The sequence below is a fragment of the Parasteatoda tepidariorum genome, chromosome 10, assembly GCF_982258835.1.
Source record: "Parasteatoda tepidariorum strain Cologne lab strain chromosome 10, Ptep-v5.0, whole genome shotgun sequence".
NCBI classification, from domain to species: Eukaryota; Metazoa; Arthropoda; class Arachnida; order Araneae; family Theridiidae; genus Parasteatoda; species Parasteatoda tepidariorum.
The window spans coordinates 65,087,077-65,112,334 of NC_141764.1; the positions used below are offsets into that span (position 1 = coordinate 65,087,077).

The 25,258-nt window shown below is 29.5% G+C and overlaps 1 protein-coding gene across 2 annotated transcripts in view; it reads right to left on the reverse strand.

The window, feature by feature from the left end:
* The window catches only part of LOC107449891 (LIM/homeobox protein Lhx1), a 218,201-nt gene that overhangs the window by 135,401 nt on the left and 57,542 nt on the right, over positions 1 to 25,258 (reverse strand). For both annotated transcript variants that reach the window (XM_016065571.4, XM_016065562.4), the window contains exon 2: positions 18,690 to 18,895. In XM_016065571.4, coding sequence (XP_015921057.1) covers positions 18,690 to 18,895 — 206 coding nt within the window. The remainder of the gene's footprint in view (positions 1 to 18,689; positions 18,896 to 25,258) is intronic.

Here is a 25,258-nt window from a genome sequence, read left to right on the forward strand (position 1 = left end):
CAATGTCTCCTTTTAGCTAATGCGTAAGATTCACTGTGACACTGAGTGAAATACTAAAAAATAAAATACGATCCTCATATTATATCGAATCATTGGGTGGTGATGATATGCGCGGCATATTTATTTCACCTTTAAGTGAAAGATAAATATTTTTATTTTCCTTATAAAGGATGATACCACATGTAAGAATGCTCATATATACAATTGGAGTTGGTTGTAAGAATGGCAAGTTCACACCAAAGGTCACATCAGATAAAAAAAAAATAGTGAAGGTGTGTCTGATTGTGTGTAAAGATTTGTTTGGAGTTGTATTTTCTTCTACATTGGCACGGTAAGGGAATGTTCATAAAATGAGTTTGTATTCCTTAAGAGGCTTTTTCGCCCACTATTTTGATAGAGTATTATTCTACAGGATTGTGCCTTTGAAAAAATTGCTGAAAATAAAGATGTCTCCTTACTAGATCATTTTTCAAAAGCCTCTGCGGATATTTTTCCTCAAAAATTTAAATTAAATTTTTTTTTTTGAAGTTTGTAATTTGGTCTAGTACTGCATACTAGTTTGTAAGAATGCCCCTCCAAGCAAATGGCTGAAAATAAAGATGTCGTTTTATCAGATCATTTCTCAAAGCCTCCACGGATTTTTTTCCTCAAAAATTTAAATAAAAAAAAATCTAGAAGTTTGTAATTTTGTCTAGTAGTGCATACTAGTTTGTAAGAATGCCCCTCCCCCCCCCTAAAAAAATGACCGAAAATAAAGGTGTCGCTTTATTAGATCATTTTTCAAAAGCCTCTAAAGATTTTTTTCATCAAAAATCTGAATTAAAATTTTTTTTGAAGTTTGTAATTTGGTCTAGTACTGCATACTAGTTTGTAAGAATGCCCCTCCCCCAAAAAGCAAAATGACCGAAAATAAAGATGTCGCTTTATTAGATCATTTTTCAAAAGCCTCTACGGATTTTTTTCATCAAAAATCTGAATTAAAAATTTTTTTGAAGTTTGTAATTTGGTCTAGTACTGCATACTAGTTTGTAAGAATGCCCCTCCCCCAAAAAGCAAAATGACCGAAAATAAAGATGTCGCTTTATTAGATCATTTTTCAAAAGCCTCTACGGAATTTTTTCCTCAAAAATTTAAATAAAAAAAAACTAGAAGTTTGTAATTTAGTCTAGTACTGCATACTAGTTTGTAGGAATTCCCCTCCTCTCCCCCCCCCCAAATGACCAAAAATAAAGATTTCGCTTTATTGGATCATTTTTCAAAAGCCTCTATAGATTTTTTTCATCAAAAATTTAAATAAAAAAAAAATCTTAATGTTAGTTATTTAGTATAGTACTGCAAACCAGTTTGTAAGAAACACCCCCCTTCAAAAAAAAAAAAAAAAAAAAAAAAAAGACTGACATGACAAAAGACAGAAATAGGGATGTCGCTTTTTAAAATTTAATATTTGTTATTTTAAATGACGTAAACTTATTTAGATGATGGGAAATACAGTCTTACAAATACAAACGGCATATTAAAATTCAAATAAAGCACGTATGGTTTCAAATATATTGAAAAGTGAAAAACTATTGAATTCTTTAATGGTTAATTTTCAAATTTTATTTTATTTGAAGGATATTAACAAAATTTAATTTCTTGAACTTGAACTTTGCTCTTATGATAAATATCAGCAAAAAAATAAATAGAAGTTTAACAATTTTGTCGTACGTGCTTTTTTTTCGATAAAAAAAATCTAAGCATTCGTTTTCTCACGGTTTACCTTTAACATACCTTCAATCATATCTCAATTTAAAAATAAACAATACTATCAATTGTACGCGAAATTTAATTGCGGTTTGATGAAATTTGAAAAATAAAGAAGAAAAATATTTCCCGTGCTATAGAAACCAATAGTTTAATCTTCTCATCCGTGAAGTTTCATAACTACATATTATTGTGTTTATCTAAAACTTCGCGTTTTTTGTTTGTTGTTGACGTCTCTTTGGAGTGGCGATCTAGCTTAAATGCGAATCGCATTTAATTGCTCCAAACAGTAGCCAGCGAAAAAAAATTCATAGTTGTATGTTTGTTTTTTAATACTTTCTCAATTCATGTTTTAAACGAAGTTTGGATTTTACATCAGTCAGATGGAATTTCAATTTGTGTGTTTATTTTGTAACTGGAACTGTAAAGTTTTGTTTTTGATGTTTTTGTTTTTTAAATTTTAAAATCTATGGTAGATTGACCAATTGTGTGAGTCACAGTAGCCTTGGTTGGGATTATTTGTTGAAGGACAACGGGGATTAGAATGTTTAATTATACAAAGATTTTTGACAAATAAAACTGTCGATTAAAAACAAGAACGGGTGTTTCAGAATGCAATCTAAATATAATTTCGATTCTTAATTTAAAGTTTTACAGTTTAAAATATTCGACAAAGATAAATTGCTCTTAAATAGTTGGTAAATAGATTGAATTTATTTAAATTAGAATCTATATTATATGATTCACCAATGCGTATGCAGCAAGAACGTTATATTTTTTACGCATTGGCAACAAAGAATTGAAATATCAAGTGAGTGAGCAGTCATAAATCTGGATCTTGGTAAATGTATTTTATGTAGAAATTTGAAAAATACCAAAAAAGGAAGAAGAAAGAAAAACAGTCGAAGACAGAAAAAAGTTCATAATATCCAATTTCCTCTTTCTTTTGGTTCACTATATCCGGGAGTTCTCTATAACGGGGTTTGACTGTATATATATATATATATATATATATATATATATATATATATACTCTGAATTTGAATGAAATCTTTTTGCATCAAATATGTTGAGAATTAAGGAACGATTTCAATTGAAAACTTTGTATTGTATTATCATCTATAAATAATGTAATAGGCATATGGACATAGTCCCAATACCTCCCACTGACCGGACATAAAACATAACAAATATGCTCTCACTGATGAGGTTGCTCAATTCCTCTCAACTCCACTCGTTATATCCGCTGACAAGCCTGTCTGTCCATGATACCGCCTCATCTTCAACCACCCCCAATTGACAGTTTTTGCTGGCCTCAACACCCTACCTTAACATCATCCCTGACTCACCTCTACTTCTCGAACGTCTCTCAAGGGTCACGAACAGGTCAGATAATTTTTGTTTTGTTTGCACGAACTGTTTTTCTTTTTCTTTTCATTTGACTGGTTAAGCTTCTCATTTCCCTTCAATTTCATTTAAGTCATTTTATTGAAAAAATTTCTATAGTCTATAGTCAATTCTCTTTTAATCTGTCACCATGCGACTGATATCAATCCGATTAAAAAGAAGTTCACAAGACGTTATTCAATACTCTTCCAGGGGTAGTAAATCAGCCTCTTCTCATTACAGCATTCAGGAAAAGATTTTTATTGAACGGGACGTATGCATGTTAGAAATTTCTGACCAAGCTGAACTTAAATATCGGGTAAAATTGATGGATTCGTAGTATGGTGAAACCATATTACGGATTTTAAACCATATTATAGCTAATAATAAGAGCTGAACTTGATTACATGATACAACACGGAGAAAAAAAATCTGGTTAAGTTTCGTAATTGTAATAAAAAAAATGTTTATGAAGCCAAAATATAAGGCATTTAAATCAGTCAGTTTTTTTTTTTTTTTTTTTTTATATAACCATCGTTGAACAGCCATATTTTTGGGTTGAACAGCCATATTTTGGACAACTAATGTTCAACTACGTAGCCTTATAATTTTGAACCCAATCCAGAAGGCAAGGAAACTCCTGGATCAAGTATTGGGAGAATTTGCCTTCGTGGAACATTTTTTGAGGGAATTAACCCACATTTGCGAAGAAGACCATGAGAACTTCGCGCGGTTAGCCTGACGGCTTGGGGACTCTAACTCATGATCCGTTCACGTCAGCACCGTGGTCGGTGCAAGCCGGATGCGGAATTTGTATCGACCAGCGACCAGCCATCGCCGGAATTCAAACCCGGTTAATCTTATTGGAAGGCGAACGCTCTATCCCCGAGCCATCGCGGCTGAAAACCGTTCACTTGGTAATTTTCTGTTAATATAGTAACGGTTTATCGAAAATTCTGGTTTTCAAAATTATAGTTCTGACTAAAGCACGCAAATCAAAGTGTTAACGATTTTTAACTCGCTTCTTTTTAAACTTTTATTTTTCATTTAATTGGCATATTTGCAATAGCTAGCTTTAAAGATATACGTAAACTAGATTCTAATATCCAAAAACTCAAATATCTGCAACAACATGAAAAGTTGATGGTTTTCAAAACTTATTTTTTAATCAAAATAAAACTTATTTTGACAGAGAATCCTGCAAAATTCTGTAGTTACACTTTTTTCCCTTCATTTCACCTTTTATTTTTTAACGTAAACAGGATTTGTTATTTTATTTTATAAGACATATAAGTTATAATAATGTTATTTTTCATAACCGCATTAGAAAAAGTAGTGTTGTTTAAAGTTTTCAAAACCTATATTGCATCTGTTTTTATTATTTGTGTAAAAAAAAAAAAAAAAAAATTGAAGCGCGTGGATTCAAAGCCATTTTTTTAATAAGTCAGTTTGAGGTTTATTTTATTATTATTTTTTGTTTACCGTTTGTTTATACATTTCTTCCCGTTTGGCGTTTTGTTATATTTTGACACGTAATCAAAATGACTACATGAATAGAGAATGTGAAGGTCATTTTACTTACAGTAATTTTTAGCAATGCCGAGACTTAATCGATGTCATTTTTTCTCAAAATTATTTTAAGTGTTGAGAATTCAATTTCTGAACTGGAGCCGCGGGGGCTCAGGGGATAGGGCTTTCGCCTTCCAATAAGATGAATCAAGTTCGAATCCCAGGGAAGGCTGGTCGATACATATTCCGCACTCGCCTCGCACCGACCACAGTACTGACTCAAAATATCCTCAGTGTTAGACGGATCATGGGTTGGAGTCTCTTAGTCGTCGGGCTAACCGTGGGAGGTTTTCTTGGTGTTCCTCTCCCTGTGACGAAAATGCGGGTTAGGGCCATCAAAAAGTCCTCCACGAAAGCAATTTTCTCCCATAACTTGACCCAGGAGTTTGCTTGTCTTCTGGATTGGGTTCAAAGTTACAAGGCTACGGAGTTGAACATTAGTAGTCGTAAACATTAGTAGCCCAAAAATTGGGTCGGCTGTTCAACAACGGTTATAAAGGCTATGGAGCTTAATATTTAATAGTAAACTCAAAATCAGGTCGGTGGTTCAACTAAGGTTATAAAATAAAATTTCTAAACTCTGGATGAGCTGTTGATAATAGTTAAAGGAACATTAATTTAGCGGTCTTTAATATCATGCTATTTAGAATTAACTGTTAATTCAGAATGAAACTGATTGTAAATCACGTACTATTTCAGGGCATTTGAGCTTTTAAGACATATGGTAATATCCACTTATGGAAGTGAAATTACGAAAAAGAAATTTATGCCTGGTCTAAAATTAAACGGCATGCAAAAAACTAATGAAACTAAGAGAAAATAATAAAATAATTATAAAACTATAAGTATCATAATAAAATGCTTAAATTTAACCATTACTAAAAATTTAAAAAAGAATATGAACTTATTTAAACTGAAACAGAATAAAATCTTCATTATATGTTTAAAAAAATATAACAGAATAAAAAAACATAAAATTCATTATTTAATTTAATGTTTGAAACAAAATTGACGATTATAATTTTCATTCAAGGAATCAAATCTTCATTAGTATTTTAAAGAGAAAAAAACATTTAAAAGTCAATCGCAGCTTTTATCTAATAGCATCATCACGCATTATTCAATTTGTTATCTATAACAAAATTAACGCTGATAGTTATCATTCCAGGAATTAAATCTTTGAAAAAAAAACATTCAAAAATCAAACGCAGCATTTATCTAACACAATCACCATTCATTATTTAATTAAGTACTTAAAACAACATGAACATTGATGATTTTAGTTCCAGGAATTAAATCTTCATAAAAAAAAAAAGCATTCAAAAATCAAACGCAGCATTTATCTAACAGAATCACCATACATTATTCAATTTGGCATCTATAACAAAATTAACGGCGATAGTTTTCATTCGACTAATTACAACATACTTGCGAAACAAAATGTTAGACAAGAATATGCAACATACATGAATTATCCGTTGCACGATTTTGAAGTAATAACTCCTTCATAGAAGAAAAAAAAAAGAAGAAAAAAAAACATCAAATGAAGAATACAGTATCAAGATTTGACGGAGAGTAGAAAGAGTAACGCATGCACGAGTCTTACAATTTTTCTTCTGTTTTTCAATTATTTTGGAGCAGGAATCGAGGAGTCAATATAGGACAAGGACGGTTCCAACAGAAAAACGTGACGTTACAGCTCAGCGCCAAAACCCTTCTAGTATATGAAACTAGCAATTTTTTCATGGGTACTGATAGTCTTATTCTAATCCTCATGCTTGCTTTTCATATTTAAAAGGGTTGCAAATCTATGTTCCATTCGCGTCGCCAAGGGGAACATTTTAATACAGATGGATTAAAATTCACTTAGTTATAATTGCAGAAAATTCAGTTGTTTTGAAAATAATTTGAATCATATTTTTTAGTTTTATTTTGCGGGAAGTAAATTTTTGGTTAGAGAATTTATATTATAAAAATTTACTGTTAATAATTTTCGGAAATTATTTTTGTGATTCAAAGTGACCGTGGTAAGAGAGAAAAACGCTCTTTTTCAACAAATGAAAGAAAAAAAATATTTTTAAAAAAAAAATTCCTTATATTAGACTCAAAATTGCCATTCCAAACCCGAGATTTGAAAGCCTAATCAAGTGTAATTGGAATGGTTAGCTCCTAAATTTGGATTATTTTACTTTGAATTGAAAAGTTCGAACAAAAAAACTAATGTAAATTCTTATAGATGCATATTCTTTTCATAATTTGATCAAAGTAACGATATTGGAAAAAATATTATTTTAAAAAAATGTGACTATTTCCTTTTTTTATTGACATTTTACTTCGAAAATTTCTTAAGAACAACAATAATAAAAGAATCAAAAATAATTACGGATTACTGCATGGATATAAATATATTTGCAGTTTTCAAAAATCATTAGCGGTTTAAAAAAGTTTTGGGAACCCCTGTGGCCCTTTTACGAAATCCTAGGATTTAGCGGAACATCACATTTGGGAACCACTGTACTAGACTACATTATATTATAGAAAGCAAAATTATTTATTTGTTTGAAATTTGAGATCAAACAATATATTTCTAAAAATTGTTTACGATAATTATACATATTATTTTGCTCAATTTTAGTATAATTCCTCAAAGCCTCTGTTTGTAAATTTTTTATTTATTCGTTTTATATCAATCTGTATATAATTTCTTATTAACGCTGTCTTTCGAAGCTCTGTGGCCAAGGAAAATAAAAAAGCCATAATTTAATTACCTTACAATTGAAGCAATGCGATGATTTTAATATATATATATATATATATATATATATATATATATATATATATATATATATATATATATATATATATATATATATATATATATATATATATATATATATATATATATATATATATATATATATATATATATATATATATATATATATATATATATATATATATACATATATATATATATATATATATATAATCTTTCAGTGAATAATTATCTGGGCAGAGAACAGACAAATAATTTAAATATCGTAATAGTTATTAATTAAACTTTTCTAAAAATTGCTAATTTGGCGACATTTTTCCACCTAGGTGAAAATTATCACTATCACTGCCTTATTTTCAGTTTTTTGCAAATTTTTATGAGCCCAAGTAATGCAGCATAGGAGTAAGATTTTAAATATTAAAAAAATTAGACCACAAACACTTTTCATTTTCACAATACTGTGGCTTTTCTTCGTATTGACGTTTTGCGCCCTTTTCAAAATAAGCGTAGACAGACACTGGCTTTCGATGGGCTAAACTTGACCTAACTGTCACGAGTAACAGTTGCAAACTCAGAGTAGTCATATTCATCACAAAAAAGCATCGTTTCACATGACGACCGAGACTTCGAAAAACAGCCTTCAGATTAGGGGCACGCGATAAGTAGCCAAGATTTGGCTCACATTCTCTTCTTCAAATTCGTGCATATCAACTCAGAAACTGACCTAAACTCTGAAAATGCACCTCTGGTGGCTTGTAAACAATAATATCCAGGTGCAACTAAAAAGAGTGAAAGTAGGTTATTTCCCGGTGTTGATCAGTCTTCTAGTCAGACTCTAGCCTCAAGACTTAAAGGGATTCACTTTCCCACACACAGACAGTTGCAAATTGCAGGATTTGAATCAGATAATTTGTTGGAGGAACTTGTAATTTGCAGTTATCTTTCGAGTGTATTTCAGGGAGCGGACAATGAATGAGACGCCCAGATGCCATAGGATGGAACAAAAGAAGGCATTGAGCAAGGATTCTGCTTATTTATTCATTTTTGTTCCACCGATCACATTCTAGACTTTGAAAATTTAATTCAGCTGGGAAGATAGCCTTTATTTTTCGTTGCTTTACAAATTTAATTTTGGCAGACGAAAACTCGTTTAAAATTCTAGTTTCTAAGGGCAGTCTCTTTTATTAAGCATTGTAAATTTAAAATAAGAGTACAGGTAATGGCAAAAACCGCCTGAAGTTCAGTATACGGGAGAAAAAGAAAAAACTCTGGTAAAATTACTGTGTTGTATGGCAATGACATTTCTAGATTTTTTTTTTTTTTTTTAAAGAAACATAATTTTATAATTTTGGTAAATAAAATCAAAATATCCGATGTTTAAACCATTCATTTGGTAATTTTTCCGTTTATATAGTAACGATTTACAGGAAATTTTGGTTTTAAAAATTATAATTCGTATTACCACACGTTTAGTAAAAAAATACAAAACTGAAATTAAATAATAATAAATTTCTTTTCAGCCATGTTCTAAGGTATCATGATAGAATTACTAAATTTTATCGCATTTGCCAAATTTTATCACATATTATGAAACCATATTTTGTTGTTAATCTTACCAAATGTATTATCAAAGTGCTAGGGTAAAAACCTCTTTGGTGATTGCAAATCAAGTGATTAAAAAAATGTCAAATTATAGTATATATATATATATATTTATAGAAAATTTGTTAAAATTTTGTTTTATAATTTGCATCAGCTAAAACCTACTGACGTAAAAAAAATTTTAATCTAAAAAATAAATCTTTAGGTATAACTTATTTTGTTTGAAAAAAAGAAGGAAAAAAAAGAAGAAATAAATAATAAAAAAAATGTTGTCTGAGCAAAATAATTTCATTCAAAACCTCATTTTCAATATCCTTTTGTAATTTTGAAATTTTGTTTACAAATAAATTAAAATGTAATGCTACATATTTTGGGAAAAGTTGCCCCAAGTCTCAGGCTAATGTTTTCGATTCACAAAAAATAAAATGGAGAAAAATTTATTTCTACTTTAACATGACGAAAAATCATCTCTCAGCACTTCACAATTTTTCTAAATCGCACACTCTATGGTCAAGATTTCGCATATTTGGTTTTTCCCCAGCACAGTATTCTCTGAACTGTTTTGACCCTGCAGGGAATGCAAAATCGTTGTGTCCATTAGGCTTAATGGGACTTTTTCTTCTGCTCTGAATACAGCAGACCCTCATCTGAACCATCATTGTTCTCAAGTATACATAATTGTACTTTTTAGGTTCTGAACCAGTTTTTTTTATCCACTTGCGCGATTTCGTTTCGTTATTTTTTTATATCTTTTTTTATGTTCATCGAAGGGGGTGGAGATTCCGGTCCACTCAACTCTCGGAACCGATTAAAACAGATGAGTTTTTCGTTAGATGTTCATTACTTGGTCAAGAATAAATCTCATGTTGGTTGTTCAACTTCTTGACTTATTGGGTGGATAAGAAAAATATACGAAACATTCGCGTTTTATTTATTTTATTTTCGGATAATAAAAATGCCGTGTGTGTTGAGTTTTCTCTTGCCTTTTCAGTAGACATCGATTATCCGTCATAATTGAAACTGATCTTACTTCGGATGATCGAAATATTCGGATTTCGGAGGTAACATCATATTTTAAACTATTTTTAATATGCAACTTAGTTTTCAATAATGAACTGATTTTTTTAAATAACAGCACTAAATAATTTAACTATTACATATTTTATTATTATGTAAGATTATTTAATTATTGCAATTTTGCTAAACATGTATAAAGTTATTTTATTTTAAAAATCACATGCACTATTATCGTAGATTGCGATTTTTTCAATTTTAATTTTCCCATTTGTACCAAGCACATTTCACATTTGTACATAACAGCATTTAATTCTGATATCTTTTGAAAGATATCATTCAGTTGTAGACAGACTACTGGCTTGAGTCCCTTTGTCGTCAAAATGACTAAGGAAGATTTTCATGGTTTTCTTCTCCATGTTACGCAAAAGTGGATTAGTTTCACTCTACGAAGACAATTCCCGACTTAGGATTTTCTTTGTCTTCTGGGTGGGAGTTACGGAGTTAAACATTGATTTAAAAATCTTATTATTAATTACGTTACTAAAAAAAAGACAAGATAAGATAAAATACAAATGATACTAACAAATGACATAAATGAGATCAATTTTATCACTACAATTAATATTATATGAATCTGAATACAACCGCATGAATCAACCAGAATCATTTCAATGCACTCATTTATAGTTAACAGACTTCCAAAAAATGTAAGATGCACAAATAGAAACCTATACCAAAAAGTCGTACTGATGATTTTGCAATATTCATTCAGTCAGTCACAGAAAATCATTCAGTTGCAAACCCGATATTGATCATGAGATAAAAAAATGACAAGATAAAATTCAAATAATACTAGCAAATGACATAATTGAAATCAATTTTGTCATTACGGTTAATATTATATGAATATGAATACAACCGCATGAATCAACCATAATCATTTCAATGCACTCATTTATAGTTAACAGACTTCCAAAAAATGTAAGATGCACAAATGGAAACCTATGCCAAAAAGTCGTATCGATGATTCTGAAATATTCATTCAGTCAGTCGCAGAAAATCTTTCAGTTGCAAATCCGATATTGATCATGAGATAAAAAAATGACAAGATAAAATTAATATAATACTAACAAATGACATAATTGAAATCAATTTTGTCATTATGGTTAATATTATATGAATATGAATACAACCGCATGAATCAACCAGAATCATTTCAATGCACTCATTTATAGTTAACAGACTTCCAAAAAATGTAAGATGCACAAATAGAAACCTATACCAAAAAGTCGTACTGATGATTTTGCAATATTCATTCAGTCAGTCACAGAAAATCATTCAGTTGCAAACCCGATATTGATCATGAGATAAAAAAATGACAAGATAAAATTCAAATAATACTAGCAAATGACATAATTGAAATCAATTTTGTCATTACGGTTAATATTATATGAATATGAATACAACCGCATGAATCAACCATAATCATTTCAATGCACTCATTTATAGTTAACAGACTTCCAAAAAATGTAAGATGCACAAATGGAAACCTATGCCAAAAAGTCGTATCGATGATTCTGAAATATTCATTCAGTCAGTCGCAGAAAATCTTTCAGTTGCAAATCCGATATTGATCATGAGATAAAAAAATGACAAGATAAAATTAATATAATACTAACAAATGACATAATTGAAATCAATTTTGTCATTATGGTTAATATTATATGAATATGAATGCAACCGCATGAATCAACCAGAATCATTTCAATGCACTCATTTATAGTTAACAGACTTCCAAAAAATGTAAGATGCACAAATGGAAACCTAAACCAAAAAGTCGTATCGATGATTCTGAAATATTCATTCAGTCAGTCGCAGAAAATCATTCAGTTGAAAATCTGATATTGATCATGAGATAAAAAAAATGACAAGATAAAATTAAAATAATACTAACAAATGACATAATTGAAATCAATTTTGTCATTATGGTTAATATTATATGAATATGAATACAACAGCATGAATCAACCAGAATCATTTCAGTTCACTCATTCATAATTACAAGACTTTTAAAAAAATGTAAGATGCACAAATGGAAACCTATACCAAAAAGTCGTATCGAATGATTTAGGAATAACATCCTGACATCAATTCCAAAGTGTACAATAATGAGAGATAACTCAATATCTCGGGCAAGTGTTTAAAATAGTTATGTGTTCTCAAAGCTAATGAAATGACTATACTTCATTATTTTGAAAAATAGATGAACGTTAAAATTTTGATCTATTTTTATCCGAACTTATCACTACATTCGGCTTCCGACAGGTTAAAAGCCCGGAACTCGCGTGTTCGTAGGGGCATTTCACACGATCCATTGATTAATACCCGGGGTGTTGGGGGTAATTAAGAGTCGCGTGGGGGGCTGGGAAAGGGCACGTGTGGGTCACAACCCACCCCACCTCTTTCCTGGCTAACCACGATTCCATGGCAACGTTCCCTGCGACAAAACAATTGTGGCTGAGGGGCGTAAATAATTCAGGCGGGTACTGTATGGTGTGGGGCAGTACACGCGATATATATATCTATGGAGGGATTTTGGATCAAGATTTCATGATGGAAAAAAGACGCTGGGGGTTGGTTTTTAAAGGGGCAGGTGGGTTTTTTCCCGTCATAGATATCCGGCACGGAATCCGGCGACTTTCCCTGTTATTCTTTCTCTCTGGCGAATTTCGTCTCCTTTATTTTTTTTTTCTCTTTGTGCTCTTAAACTATAAGGTCTAAAGTCGATTTTGTCTTCTTGTTGTTGTTATTGTTATTGTATGAGTGGGGAGGTGCCTTTTCTTTTGTGAATCATGAAGACAGCGATATTCATAGATCAAATGTTGAGACGTGTTTTTTGGGTCTCACTGTTTTGTTCTTAACTATCACGCGAAGAATCCTGGGATGTAGAAAAGGCATGTCATTTTTATGATTTATGAAAATTGATTTCTGATTTTCCCCCCCCGCGAGTTATCGAATATTTATAGGGATGTTAAGGAAGCGACGGTAAGATAAAGCGGTTTAATTATAGTTTTGTTGTGAAAGTGTAGATGGGTGCAAGTAGAACTGATGGACTCACCTCAGTTTTCTTTTCTTTTATTTATTTATTTTTTTATGGCAAATTGATGGAAGAGGATAATTGCGTTTCAGTACGATTTAGAAGGATACAATAAGTAGCTTTGCTTCATAGCTCTACCAATTACATTTTTTAAAAAATGTATGGAATTTTTATATCTTTCTGATTGATACATACAAGGAACTTTTTTGAAATTTTAGAAAAAAGATTTACAATTTTATGTAATGTATAAGTATTAATTCGCAATGCATGTACATTATTTTTGTATTACATACATGCATCTTTTTAAAAACATTTTTCTCTAACTTTTTAGAACAATTTCGTATTTTAACATGAAAGTAATTATTAGATTGCACAAATGTATTGAAAAGAAGTTGGAAATTGTTTGAATTGAAGTTACGTTGCTTTTAAAATTACTTTGTTAAAAGAAAAATGAATAATTATTATTTGAAACCTGAAACTGAAATACTTTGCTACTATTTGTGTGTTTAAAACGTAATTCGTCACTAAAAAGTACCAATTCAGTATATTGTAGTTATAATATATCTAGTAATATTCAATATCTAAGAAATACAAAAAGATATTTTTTTTCTTAAATTCCAGTAAATTTTTTTCCAACTAGAATTTTCAAAACAAAGGAGTTTTAAAACTTGAAAGACTTCTTTATTTCAAAAATTAGAACTTCTTTTAATGGAAAATACGTCTTGCTATCTAATTTTTTATGTCAGAAATGGTAAAAGTACAATTATTATGGTTCTTGCATATATTCCCATGAAAGAAGAATCTAGAGCATGAACTGTAAAAACCACGCTGTTTTTTTTTAAAAGTTTTTATGCTTAAAGTTCGAGATAACTATATTATTGATCATCGTTGAAGTGATTTTTTCGAGAGTGTACCATTTGAAAATCAATTCAAAAAAATATTCTCCATTATTATATCTTTTATTTAACTGTTAAAAAATATCACGCATGTTTTATCGTCATATGATTCAAACTAACTGCTAGTTAACTTGCTGCTAATTTGAACTTTGTTGTTAAACTTTTTAACTTATTTAAACTTATCATTATTAAACTTATATTAAGATTCAATTTGAACGGCTACTTGATAAAGCTAAGAGCCTTATTGAAAACTCTAATAAATCTATCCGTTTGATTCTAGGTACCGATATCACGGTTAAATACTAAACCAATTTTCTTAAGAGTGATTGTTCATTAATGATACGCTATGGCATATTGATATTTTATGCAAAAATAAAAAGAGGGAAATTTGCTTTACCTATTAACTTTTGTTTACAAACAAGCGTTGTCTATTGGAAAATATAATCCAAGTCTTTAAAAAAAATGCTCCCTTTATTTGAGCTTGTAATTTACTGCTTTCACGACAACGATGAGTATTATCCACGTTTAAACCCATCCACGGTTGATCTAGAGTGAAAGATGAAGTTATAACAAGTCTTGGGTAACCGGTGATAAGGCTTAAAACCCATAATTATCCGCAATTAATGTGAGGTACCTCGTGTTGTTATTATGAAGGTGGCAATGTCACGCATAGTCTGTGGGTCTATGGTTACGGTAAAAAGTCACGACTATAAGGAACGTGAGTGCGTTTCCTGCTTTTTATTCTTAAAAGAGAGTTAAACCTGAAAATCTTCTAAATGGTTGAATGTATAATCCTTATAATATCACGATATTGATTTTTTTACTAAATTATTTTTGTATGAATAATTTTCCTCCAATTTTCTTTGTTCGAAAACAAATATTTATCAACTTTTTCGTGCTTGTTTTTTTTTTTTTTATTCATATGGTTACCACGTAATTGATTGAAGTAAAAAGCATAAATATAATATTCCAAGTTTTCAAACAGATAGCACTGCACAGATCTTAGAAGAAAAACACGATATTTTTCGAAATTCATTAAAATTTTCATATTTATAATTACATGTTATTTTGAATTAATGTTTCCTACTAGTTTTCTTGATTTTGAAGAAAAATATTGATGTACTTTTTCGTGCTTGTTTTTTTTTATATTCATGTGTTTACCACGTAAATGATAGATATAAAAAACATAAATATACTATTCCAAGTTTTCAAACTGCACAGATCTTACAGAAAAAAAAATCCCGATATTTTTCGAAATTCATTAAAATTTTCATATTTATAATTACATGTTATTTTGAATTAATGTTTCCTACCAGTTTTCTTGATTTTAAAACAAATATTTATGAATTCATTCGTATTAATTTTGTTTACTTGTTTTTTAATAATTAAAAAAGATTGGATTCCTAGAAATTCTATGATGTAAAGAAAATAATAAATTTACTATTCAAAGCAAGTAATAATTTATTGTAAAACTTCAGCACAGATCTTTAAAAAAATTATATTTTGCAGAATTTATTGATATGTTATGAAATCAAAATATAATATTCCTATGATATTTTATGAAAAATTGTCATTTTAACTATTTATTTTAAATTTTTGAGCTCGATTCTTATTTTTATTTCAGCATATTTTGGATCGTTGTTTGTACAAAATGAATAGACATTAATCACACTAATTTAGCAGGTAATTAAACAGAAAACTAAACATTTTCTTTATTTATCATTGCAAAATGTGAAAATAAAATGCACTATTTCGATGCATAATTTTATAAAAATCTATATTCTACTTGTAAATTCCTTCAAGCCCGAAATCGTAAAGTCATTCCCAGAGAATAAATTATTAAAATTCATTAAATTTTGGGAAACTTTCTGTTTTATCTCATTTGGAAATATTACGCTTCATTTAAAAACTGTAAAAATCGAATCATTTGCTCGCCATGTTGACTAATAATATTTGCTGACAAATAAAAGATCTAAGAAAGGCAAATGTTTGTATTTGGGAAATGATTGAGCCACGAAATATAAATTAAGCCAAATATTTGCAAACCTTTCCTCCGTATATCGGACGTTAAATTAAGAATTTTATTACTTTTTTTTATCGTTCAAAAGTATGAAAGAATATTTTTATGATAAAACTGTTATAAAATATATTTTAGACAAAACTGAGATTCAGAGTTTTGGGATAATATATTTATTTTAGAAATGTAAGTTGAAATTTGTAAAAATGTATTTGCTTGTTTGTTTTTAATATGCAAAATAATTTGGGCGTTATTATTTCAGCAGCGATTTACTTATAGTATTATAACAAGAAACTAATTCCGTAGTTGTTTATGAAATTTTGTTACAAACTGCCAGAAAATTTATAATTTTTCAAGAAGTGGAAATAGAAGCATGTTTCGAGTAAAAAGTTTTAGAGAAGTAATTAGATTCATTGAGAACCTAAGCACCATATAAATATACCGTTTATTTTAAAATAAACGTTTTTAATTAAGAATTAATTCAAGTCAAACAAAAACTTGACATTTTCTAAAATACATATTCCTTGCACTAAACATGCGTTTTTTAAAATATACATAAGTATAAATGTTTGATAAAATTATTGAAATTTGGTTTTGAACTTTTTACATACCAAATCACGTGCAAGGCAAAAGATTAAAATTTAAAATTTTACCTGGAGTTTTATTAAATGCGATACTTTAATAACTTTCAAAATTTGTCATATATATAACTGACTTTTCCTCTTTTTATTACTGACTTTATTGTTCATAATTGAATCATAAATTGAATCATGTATTGAGAAATCAAATATTCGAGATGCATTTTGCTTTTACTGCTGCTTTACTGTTACTTATTTTGCTTTCAGTGTAAGATAATAAAAATATGTGTATATATAAATAAAAGTTTGAAGGAAAAGTAGTTTATGTATAAAAAATCATTTTAAAAGTAAGTTATTTTTGAAATAAGTCAACTAATAACAAATTTTTAAGAAAGTCAAACTAATTACGAAAAGAAAAAACTTTTCTTTCATCTCACACAATTAGATCGGAAAAATATGCTTTCTGATAGTTCATCAATATCTCCACGTTTGAGGATCACGTAAAACCAACTATTATTGAATAAATTGCAATTGAATTCTATATTAAATCATTGAATTTAAGACGACATTTTAAACACGAGTTATAATTGATTGAATTTTTGTCATTGATTGAAGTTAATATTATTGTTTCCACGTACATTTCGGGAATCGAATATCGAATTGCCACCGAACAGATTGGTTATCGTTATCACCTTTTGTGGAAGCACAGCTTGACATTCTTCATTTTTAAGCTTGACATTCTTCATTCATAACGCACCTTCAAATTATTTATTTAAAATGCTTAAGAAACTAAACTGACATCCTTTTTTAAATGCTTCTATGTATAGTGAATATTTTTATTTTTTTATTTTATATATATATATATATATATATATATATATATATATATATATATATATATATATATATATATATATATATATATATATATATATATATATATATATATATATATATATATATATATATATATATATATATATATATATATATATATATATATATATATATATATATATATATATATATATATATATATATATATATATATATATATATATATATATATATATATATATATATATATATATATATATATATATATATATATATATATATTATTTCATTGCTTTGGTGATATTGATACATTTTCACAAATCAAACGTTGCGAATATTACTCTGTGAATTGAAAAATTGAAATAGTTTTGTAATTTATTTGTCTTTAATTTAAGAATATTTCTCAAATTAATTATTTTTAAATGTATGTAAATTTATTATTTTCTGCTTTTTTTCTTTGACAGTTAATGATGCATTATAAGGATACAAAATTTTATCGTAGATTAGTAGAATAATTTATTAACGTTAATTTATAAACTACACACGAGCAATAAATACTTAAACGTAAAATATTTAATCCTTTGGAGAATGTTTAGGAAATAATGATATTAATTAATAAAAAGAAAAAATAAATTCCATCTTTTAAGACAGATTAAATAAACTTGTAATAATAAAATGGTACTCATTGTTCCTGTATAAAAAAAGCTGCATTAAATTTATCTTGCAAAAAATGTATTTGTAAAATAAAATTATCCATGTAATGCTGTCACAAAATTCACCTGTAAGTGTTTAATTGTTATGTGTTACGCATTAAATTTAACCTTCTATTAAACTTATATATTCAATTTATCTTGTATCAAATTTCTGTATTAAATAAGTTTATCCACGTGAAGCATTCCTAAAATTGACTTAAAAATCATAATTATTTGATAAATTTCCCCTGTAGGTGCTTAATTTTTATATGTTACATATTAAATTTATATTGTATTACATTTATGTGCAAAATAAATTTATCCACGTAATGCCGTCACTAAACTGACTTGAAAGTTATAATTAATTCATCAACTTTACCTGTATGTGGATGTAATAGCGTTTTTTGGAAACATTTTGGAAATATACGGAGTTTAACCTAAAAGCCAGTGCCAAGCGAGAGAGTGGTTCTAAATCTTACCTTGACTATTCCTGCTGCTTAGGTAGTCATCTTTACAGATGAACCTATTTTCGTCCAGTACATAAAGTTCTTCTCCAGTTGATAACTGCTTTCTACAGACGAGGCATGTAAAGCATTTCAGGTGAAATACTTTATTCCTCGCTCTTCTAACTAGATCTGTTGGAGATATGCCCTGCGCACACCCCGAACATTTTGTGCCGAAACGCCTGCAAGGAAAGAGATATTAAAATTAGATCAATAAATTCAATAGACTTTATATTTAAAGAATGAAAATAATCATATTTTTTTTATTGATTGCAAAATTTCCCACACCTTAACTAAATTGTTGCTAAGTTTTTTATGGATATTAACATTATTATTTATTTAGTTTAGTATTTAATGTATATATTTTTTGTTTAATTTTTTAAAATCTATTTTACATCGCAGATACAGCTATTTTTATGTAGAATATGGTGTCATTTTTCTAGTTTATATTTAACTCGATTACAGATATTTTACGTAATTAACGATGACTCTTGGGAATAGAGCAATTTCAAGGAAAACTCTTTAAAGGAAGCTAACATGCAATTGCAAAATAATGGTGAGAAAAATTAGGAAATCCTTCCGAGGTCAGCCCTAGTGATCCAAACTTATCATCTGACCCCCATTGGTAATATTTTAATACGTCACTTAACACAGTAAAAAAATTCCGGATCAAATTCCGGAGCAAAGTACCGACACTTTGGGTGCATCATCCGTAAAATTCATTTTACCGTTAATTCCTTTTTTACAGTAATTTTTACAGTGATATTAATTTAATTAGAAGGATTCAGTGATTTTACGGTAAAATTTGCTGGTACTATATATATATATATATATATATATATATATATATATATATATATATATATATATATATATATATATATATATGATAATAATAATAAAGGACGATTTAAGCTTTTAAACATTGTATCATGCTTAGTCTAATAATCCGCAAACAACATGGTTTTACTTCGTATCACTATTCTAAAACATCTCCAATTCATTAGATAAAGAGCGAAGAATGTAATAGTATTTATTATTTATAAATTAAACCTCGAAGTTACAAAGTTGCTAAATTCCTTTTCTTTTATACAATGACCACTCACAAATTCGGTGATTCTAAATGTTATGTTTTCATGTATGAAAGTGAAGCGAATTTCATTTGAACGGTGATCCTATCAACGGTGGGACAGAGAGGAGTTTTATGTAAATATGGTGCACGTTCCTGACAGGTCCGGATCCGCAATCAGCGTAGGGTGTTGTCAGCATCAGAAGAAACGTTGATGTGACCCCCTGGTGAACCTGCGCCACCCTTCTGATGAATATGCAATTCTCGTTCAGATGAAAACGAATCCCGGAAACTTCTTCTTATCAAAGAGATGACCAGAGGATCATGGTTTTCATTTCATTTCAATTTTTGATGACATTTGATACCAAAACCCGGGGGGAGAATTTTTGTTTGATAGTGTTATTGAGAATTGTTTTTGTCTGGTTGGTATAGTAGGATTTTTATTTGAATGAAATCATGTTCTTTGTAATAGATTTGTGCAGAATAGAAAACAAATCGAAAATGTTTATGTCTTATATAGTGTGGTTTTTACTAGAATGCAATCAAGTACTTTATACAAGATTTGTGCAGGACAGAAAACAAGTAGAAAATGTTTATGTCTTATATAGAGTGGTTTTTACTAGAATGCAAATAAGTACTTTATAGAAAATTTGTGCAGGATAGAAAACAAATCGAAAATGTCTACGCCTGGTGCAGTGTAGTGTATCAATTCTTTTAAATGTTATTTTACTTTATTTTGATTTTGAATCCACATAAACGGGATCATTTTCGGAACTATAAATGAAATCAAATTGTTTTGCATTGCATTCAAATGGTCTTTTAGACTGCAAAAAAGCAGTTGCGCGACGAAATGCGACCATAATAGTTTAAAGCTAATGGAATAAGAGCCGCTTATGTAGCAGCATTGTGAAAATATTTGACGTAAGGAACTAAAGATAGGGAATACTTGGAATATCGCAAATAAACAGTGCTATAACGACGAGTGTCTGATAAAATTGATATAGGAAGGAAAAGAAAAAAACGCAGAGAAAACAAACAGAGCAACAGGTGTTTTAAAATGTATGTTCTTAGTTTTAACGTCTACAATTACGGATAAAATTACAATATAAGGTACCGGCACTTTTGGTGCATCATCCGTAAAATACATCTTACCGCAACATATATTTTTACCGTAAAATAGTATACCGTAACTTTTACAGTAATATTTATTTAATAAGAGTGATTCATTGATTCTACGGTAATTATTACCGTAAAAATTATGGTATATCAGATTTTTTTTTGTTCTGTATCAAGTAGAGGTAAAAATGGTTTTACGGTAAAGCTGAATTATTGCAATTTAATTATGATTTTTTTACAGTGTATCAGGCACTGAGCCCATAAGCAATAGTATTTTATAAACAACTTTTATGATTAAAATGACTAATTCAAGGAAAAAAATCTTTTGTTTACGAATTAATAATATTTAGAGTATATGAAACAGAAAGATAATGTAGGAAAAATTGTACTTAAATAAACGAGCTAATATTCCGTTCATATTCTGTCTAGACTGAATCCTATGAGCTTAGGACTAGACAGACAACCAGCCAGAGTTAAGGAAGTAGTTATACACTTAAGAAAAAAAATTATGAAAGCATTAAAGTAAATGTATCGACATTAAATAGTAAATGGAGTTTCATTATTTATGTTGTGGTTAAAAGGAAATAAAGAGACTTAAAAAATATTTATTAAATCACATTAGTTTGTTTGTTTGTCGAGGGTGAGGAAAGCAACCATTTTGCTGTTTTATAAAATAAAAATACGATTAGTGATTTCCGTTCTTTTGTGGGGAAAAAAAATTGATCATGAAAAATTTCTATAATTACATCCTTTTTAAAGCGGGAAATTAAGCTTTTTTCTGACCTATGGGCTCGAAAAAATATTTAAAGAAAGACGACTTTTTTAAATTTTTATTAACTGATATTAGCAAAAAAACATAAGCTGATAACGATACTTAGATACAAAGAAGAGAGAATTAAATTTAGTTTTCTTAAAGCTACAATTGAAAATATCTTCAACTAAACCTTACAGACCCACGATGGCTCAGGGGATAGAGCGTTCGCCTTTCAATGAGGCTAACCGGATTCGAATCCCAGTCGATACGAATTCCGCATCCGGCTTGCACCAACCACAGTTCCGACTTGAAATATCCTCAGTGGTAGATGGATCATGGGTTAGAGTTCCCTTGCCATCAGGCTAACCATAGGAGGTTCTCGTGATTTTCCTCTCCATATAACGCAAATGCGGGTTAGCTCCATCAAAAAGTCCTCCACGAAGGTAAAATTTCTGTCAATACTCGATTCAGGAATTCCCTTGTCTTCTGGATTGGGTTCAAAATTACTAGGCTACGGAGTTGAACATTAGTTGTCGTAAGCCTACAAAATTGAGTCGGCTGTTCAACGATGGTTATAATTTAAAATAAAAACTGAACCTTACAAATTAAGGTTTCACGCGAATAATAAAAAAATTTTGACAGTTATTTAACTGAAGATTAAAAAACTGAATTTTTCTCTCTTAACCATTCTTACTGAACAATATCATTTATTATACATTAGTAGACAAAAAAATAAAATTCTGTTTAGTTAGGATTCAAAATAAATGAAATCAAAGATTCACAACAAAAAGTAATGTTTTATGAAAATGGGGGGAAATATTTATTTAGAGTTTATTGCACTTTTATTTGGCATAAGGATAGAATTTTTTTTTTTTTTTCTGTATTTACATGTAAATAAAAACTTTTGATATTTTCTACATATCATTAGAAATGGAATAAATAGTTCTTATAATACAGAGTAGACATATTCAATAACATTTTTATTTTCAATTAAGAACGGATTTTTAATTAGAATTTATGCTGATACTACAGATTAAATTATCAGTACTATGCTGATATTACAAATTAAATTTCACAAATTAGAATTATAGTTGCTTACTAACTGTAACTTTATTAAAGTATTATAAATTCATATTTAATATTAGAAAGAGTTTCGTTAACGTTTCCAATTCTTGTTTCAGAAATTTTATTTTCTCATTAAATTAGAATCTATAACAGAACTGTCAAATATTTTTTAAGCTGGATATTAAAGCATATTAAATTTTTTTCTTAAATACATTTAACTACTTTACAGAATTGAAAAAAAGAATGCTCCTTTTTTACACCAGCCTAATAAGTCATTTTTTCAAGAGCTTCTTACTTACTAGTCATAGCACACCAACTATCTTGGCTAGATTTTCTCGCTTTTCACAGCTCAAAAAAGCGCAATCGTGTGATTTAAAAAAATGCACGATTAAAAAACTGGCGATTATTCATCTAGTGACACAGCATTGGCGAAAATATTCCTGTTTTTTATCATTACTCAGGGTTGATTTTACGTGCCGAGAGGTCTGCTACGTTGTTTTCATTTGTCAGCTTACCCCCCTTCCCCAAGAAGCACGCGACTCAAACTTTGTCTAGTTGGCTCACGCTCTTTGGCGAGTTTTCTCTGCAGAGCACGCTCGTGTGACACGACCACGAGGACAGGAGAAGTGTGTGGTCACGCGAAATGTCCAAAACGCACGAGATCCGCAATAAAACACCAAAATGCGCTAACGACCTGATGCCACAGTTAACAGCCACCACCATTTGGTTTGGAAAACAGATGGACTCCCCTAGACTCGGACGAAGAATGCATCATTGGCGTGAGAATGTGCAATTTCGCTGCTACATTTTTAACAAGCCTCGAAAAGTTCGCGCCAACATTGCACAGATCATATGCTGTCAGTTGATTTGCGATTCCGCAAAACTCCGTGCCTGAATGAATTTTATGATTTGAGAAAAGTTTTCGAGGGAAGTGTCAACCATTTTTCAATGTCCCCCTGCAGTTGGTGACTGGTACGACCGCTTGTTTGTGATAAATGATCCCGGAAGATTCAAAAGACATTTCAGTTAAAATGTTTTAAAAAATTTTCGGAAATAAATCCACTTGTTTTTTTCTTAAAAATTATGTATATTTTTCATTTACCTAGGTAGTCAAAACTTCAAATTTTTAATACAGTTTTTCGAAGCCCTGTCTCTATGGAAAGTAAAAAAAAGTGACTTACACATGAAGCATTTTAAACTATAAATATAATCCTCCCGCGAAAAATTATCTGGGCTTTAAAACAGACAAAGAACTTAAATATTTTAAAAGTTATTATTATTTTCCTTCCCAATGCCCACCTCTGTTAACATCCGTCAATTCAGGCATTTACAGGGCAATGTTGTTGACCTCTCTTTCAGGAGCACCATATTAGGTGGGCCAACATTGCTCCCACAGTCAGGACAGATAGTACAGAGAAGGAAAGAACATCCATGCCTTGCCTGGGATTCGAACCCAGAACCTTACCGATGCAAGAATAGTTCCCTCCAGTTACTAATAGTACACAAGCCGGTCGGCTTTAAAGTTATTAAACTTTTTTAAAAATCGCCACATCTTTCATTTTTCCAACTAGATGAAAATTGTCAAAATCACTGCCTTATTCTCAGCTTTTTCTGATACTCGTGAGCCCAAGTAATGAATCATTGCAGTAGGTTTTTACTTATTGAAAAATTAGTCCACAAATGCTTTTCATTTTCACAGATCTGTGGCTTTTTTCCATATTGACTCTTCGCGCCATTTTCAAAATGAGCGTAGATAGTGCTGGCTTTAGATAGGCTAAACTTGATCGAACAGTCATGAGTAACAGTTTTAAACTATCAGCAGTTATAAAAATAGCATATTATTTGCATAAAAGCATAATTTAATATTACAAAGGAGCCTTCGCAAAACCACCTTAAAGTAAATTAACAAGAAAATATTAGGCTGGTAATTAAAAAATATATTTATATTTGTTTAATTTTTAACTAAAAGTTTTTTTTAACAATGAATGCAAAAATATAAAAAAAGTACACAAATAGGGAAAAAAATTATGGTCAGAACTATTACAATATGGTAAAATTTAACATATTTTTTGTTCAATGGGAGCACCAAAAAGCTCGGTAATTTTCACGGAAGTGCTTTATAAATGATTTTGTTAAAATTAAAAATGAAATATGGTTATATATTATGGTATAAAATTTGGCAAATATGAGAAAATTTGATAGTTTTTTCATGATGCTTTAGAGTTTGGTATAAAACTATTTATTCGGTTAAATTTCATTTTCAGTTATCTCTTTTTACTAAATGTGTGATAATAAGAGCTATAGTATTGAAAACCAGAATTTCCAGCAAACCGTTACCATAAGAACTGAAAAATTATTAAATGAATAGTTTATGAACCGTTTATTTCGGTTGTTTTAACCAGAATTATGGTCTTTTTCTACCAAAAATGTCATTATCATACAATAAAGCAATTTTACCAGAATTGTTTTTCTCCTTGTAATGTTTCAAAAATGTGGGAGGCATAAAAATGTCTTATAAATTTATGTAAAACGTTGACAATG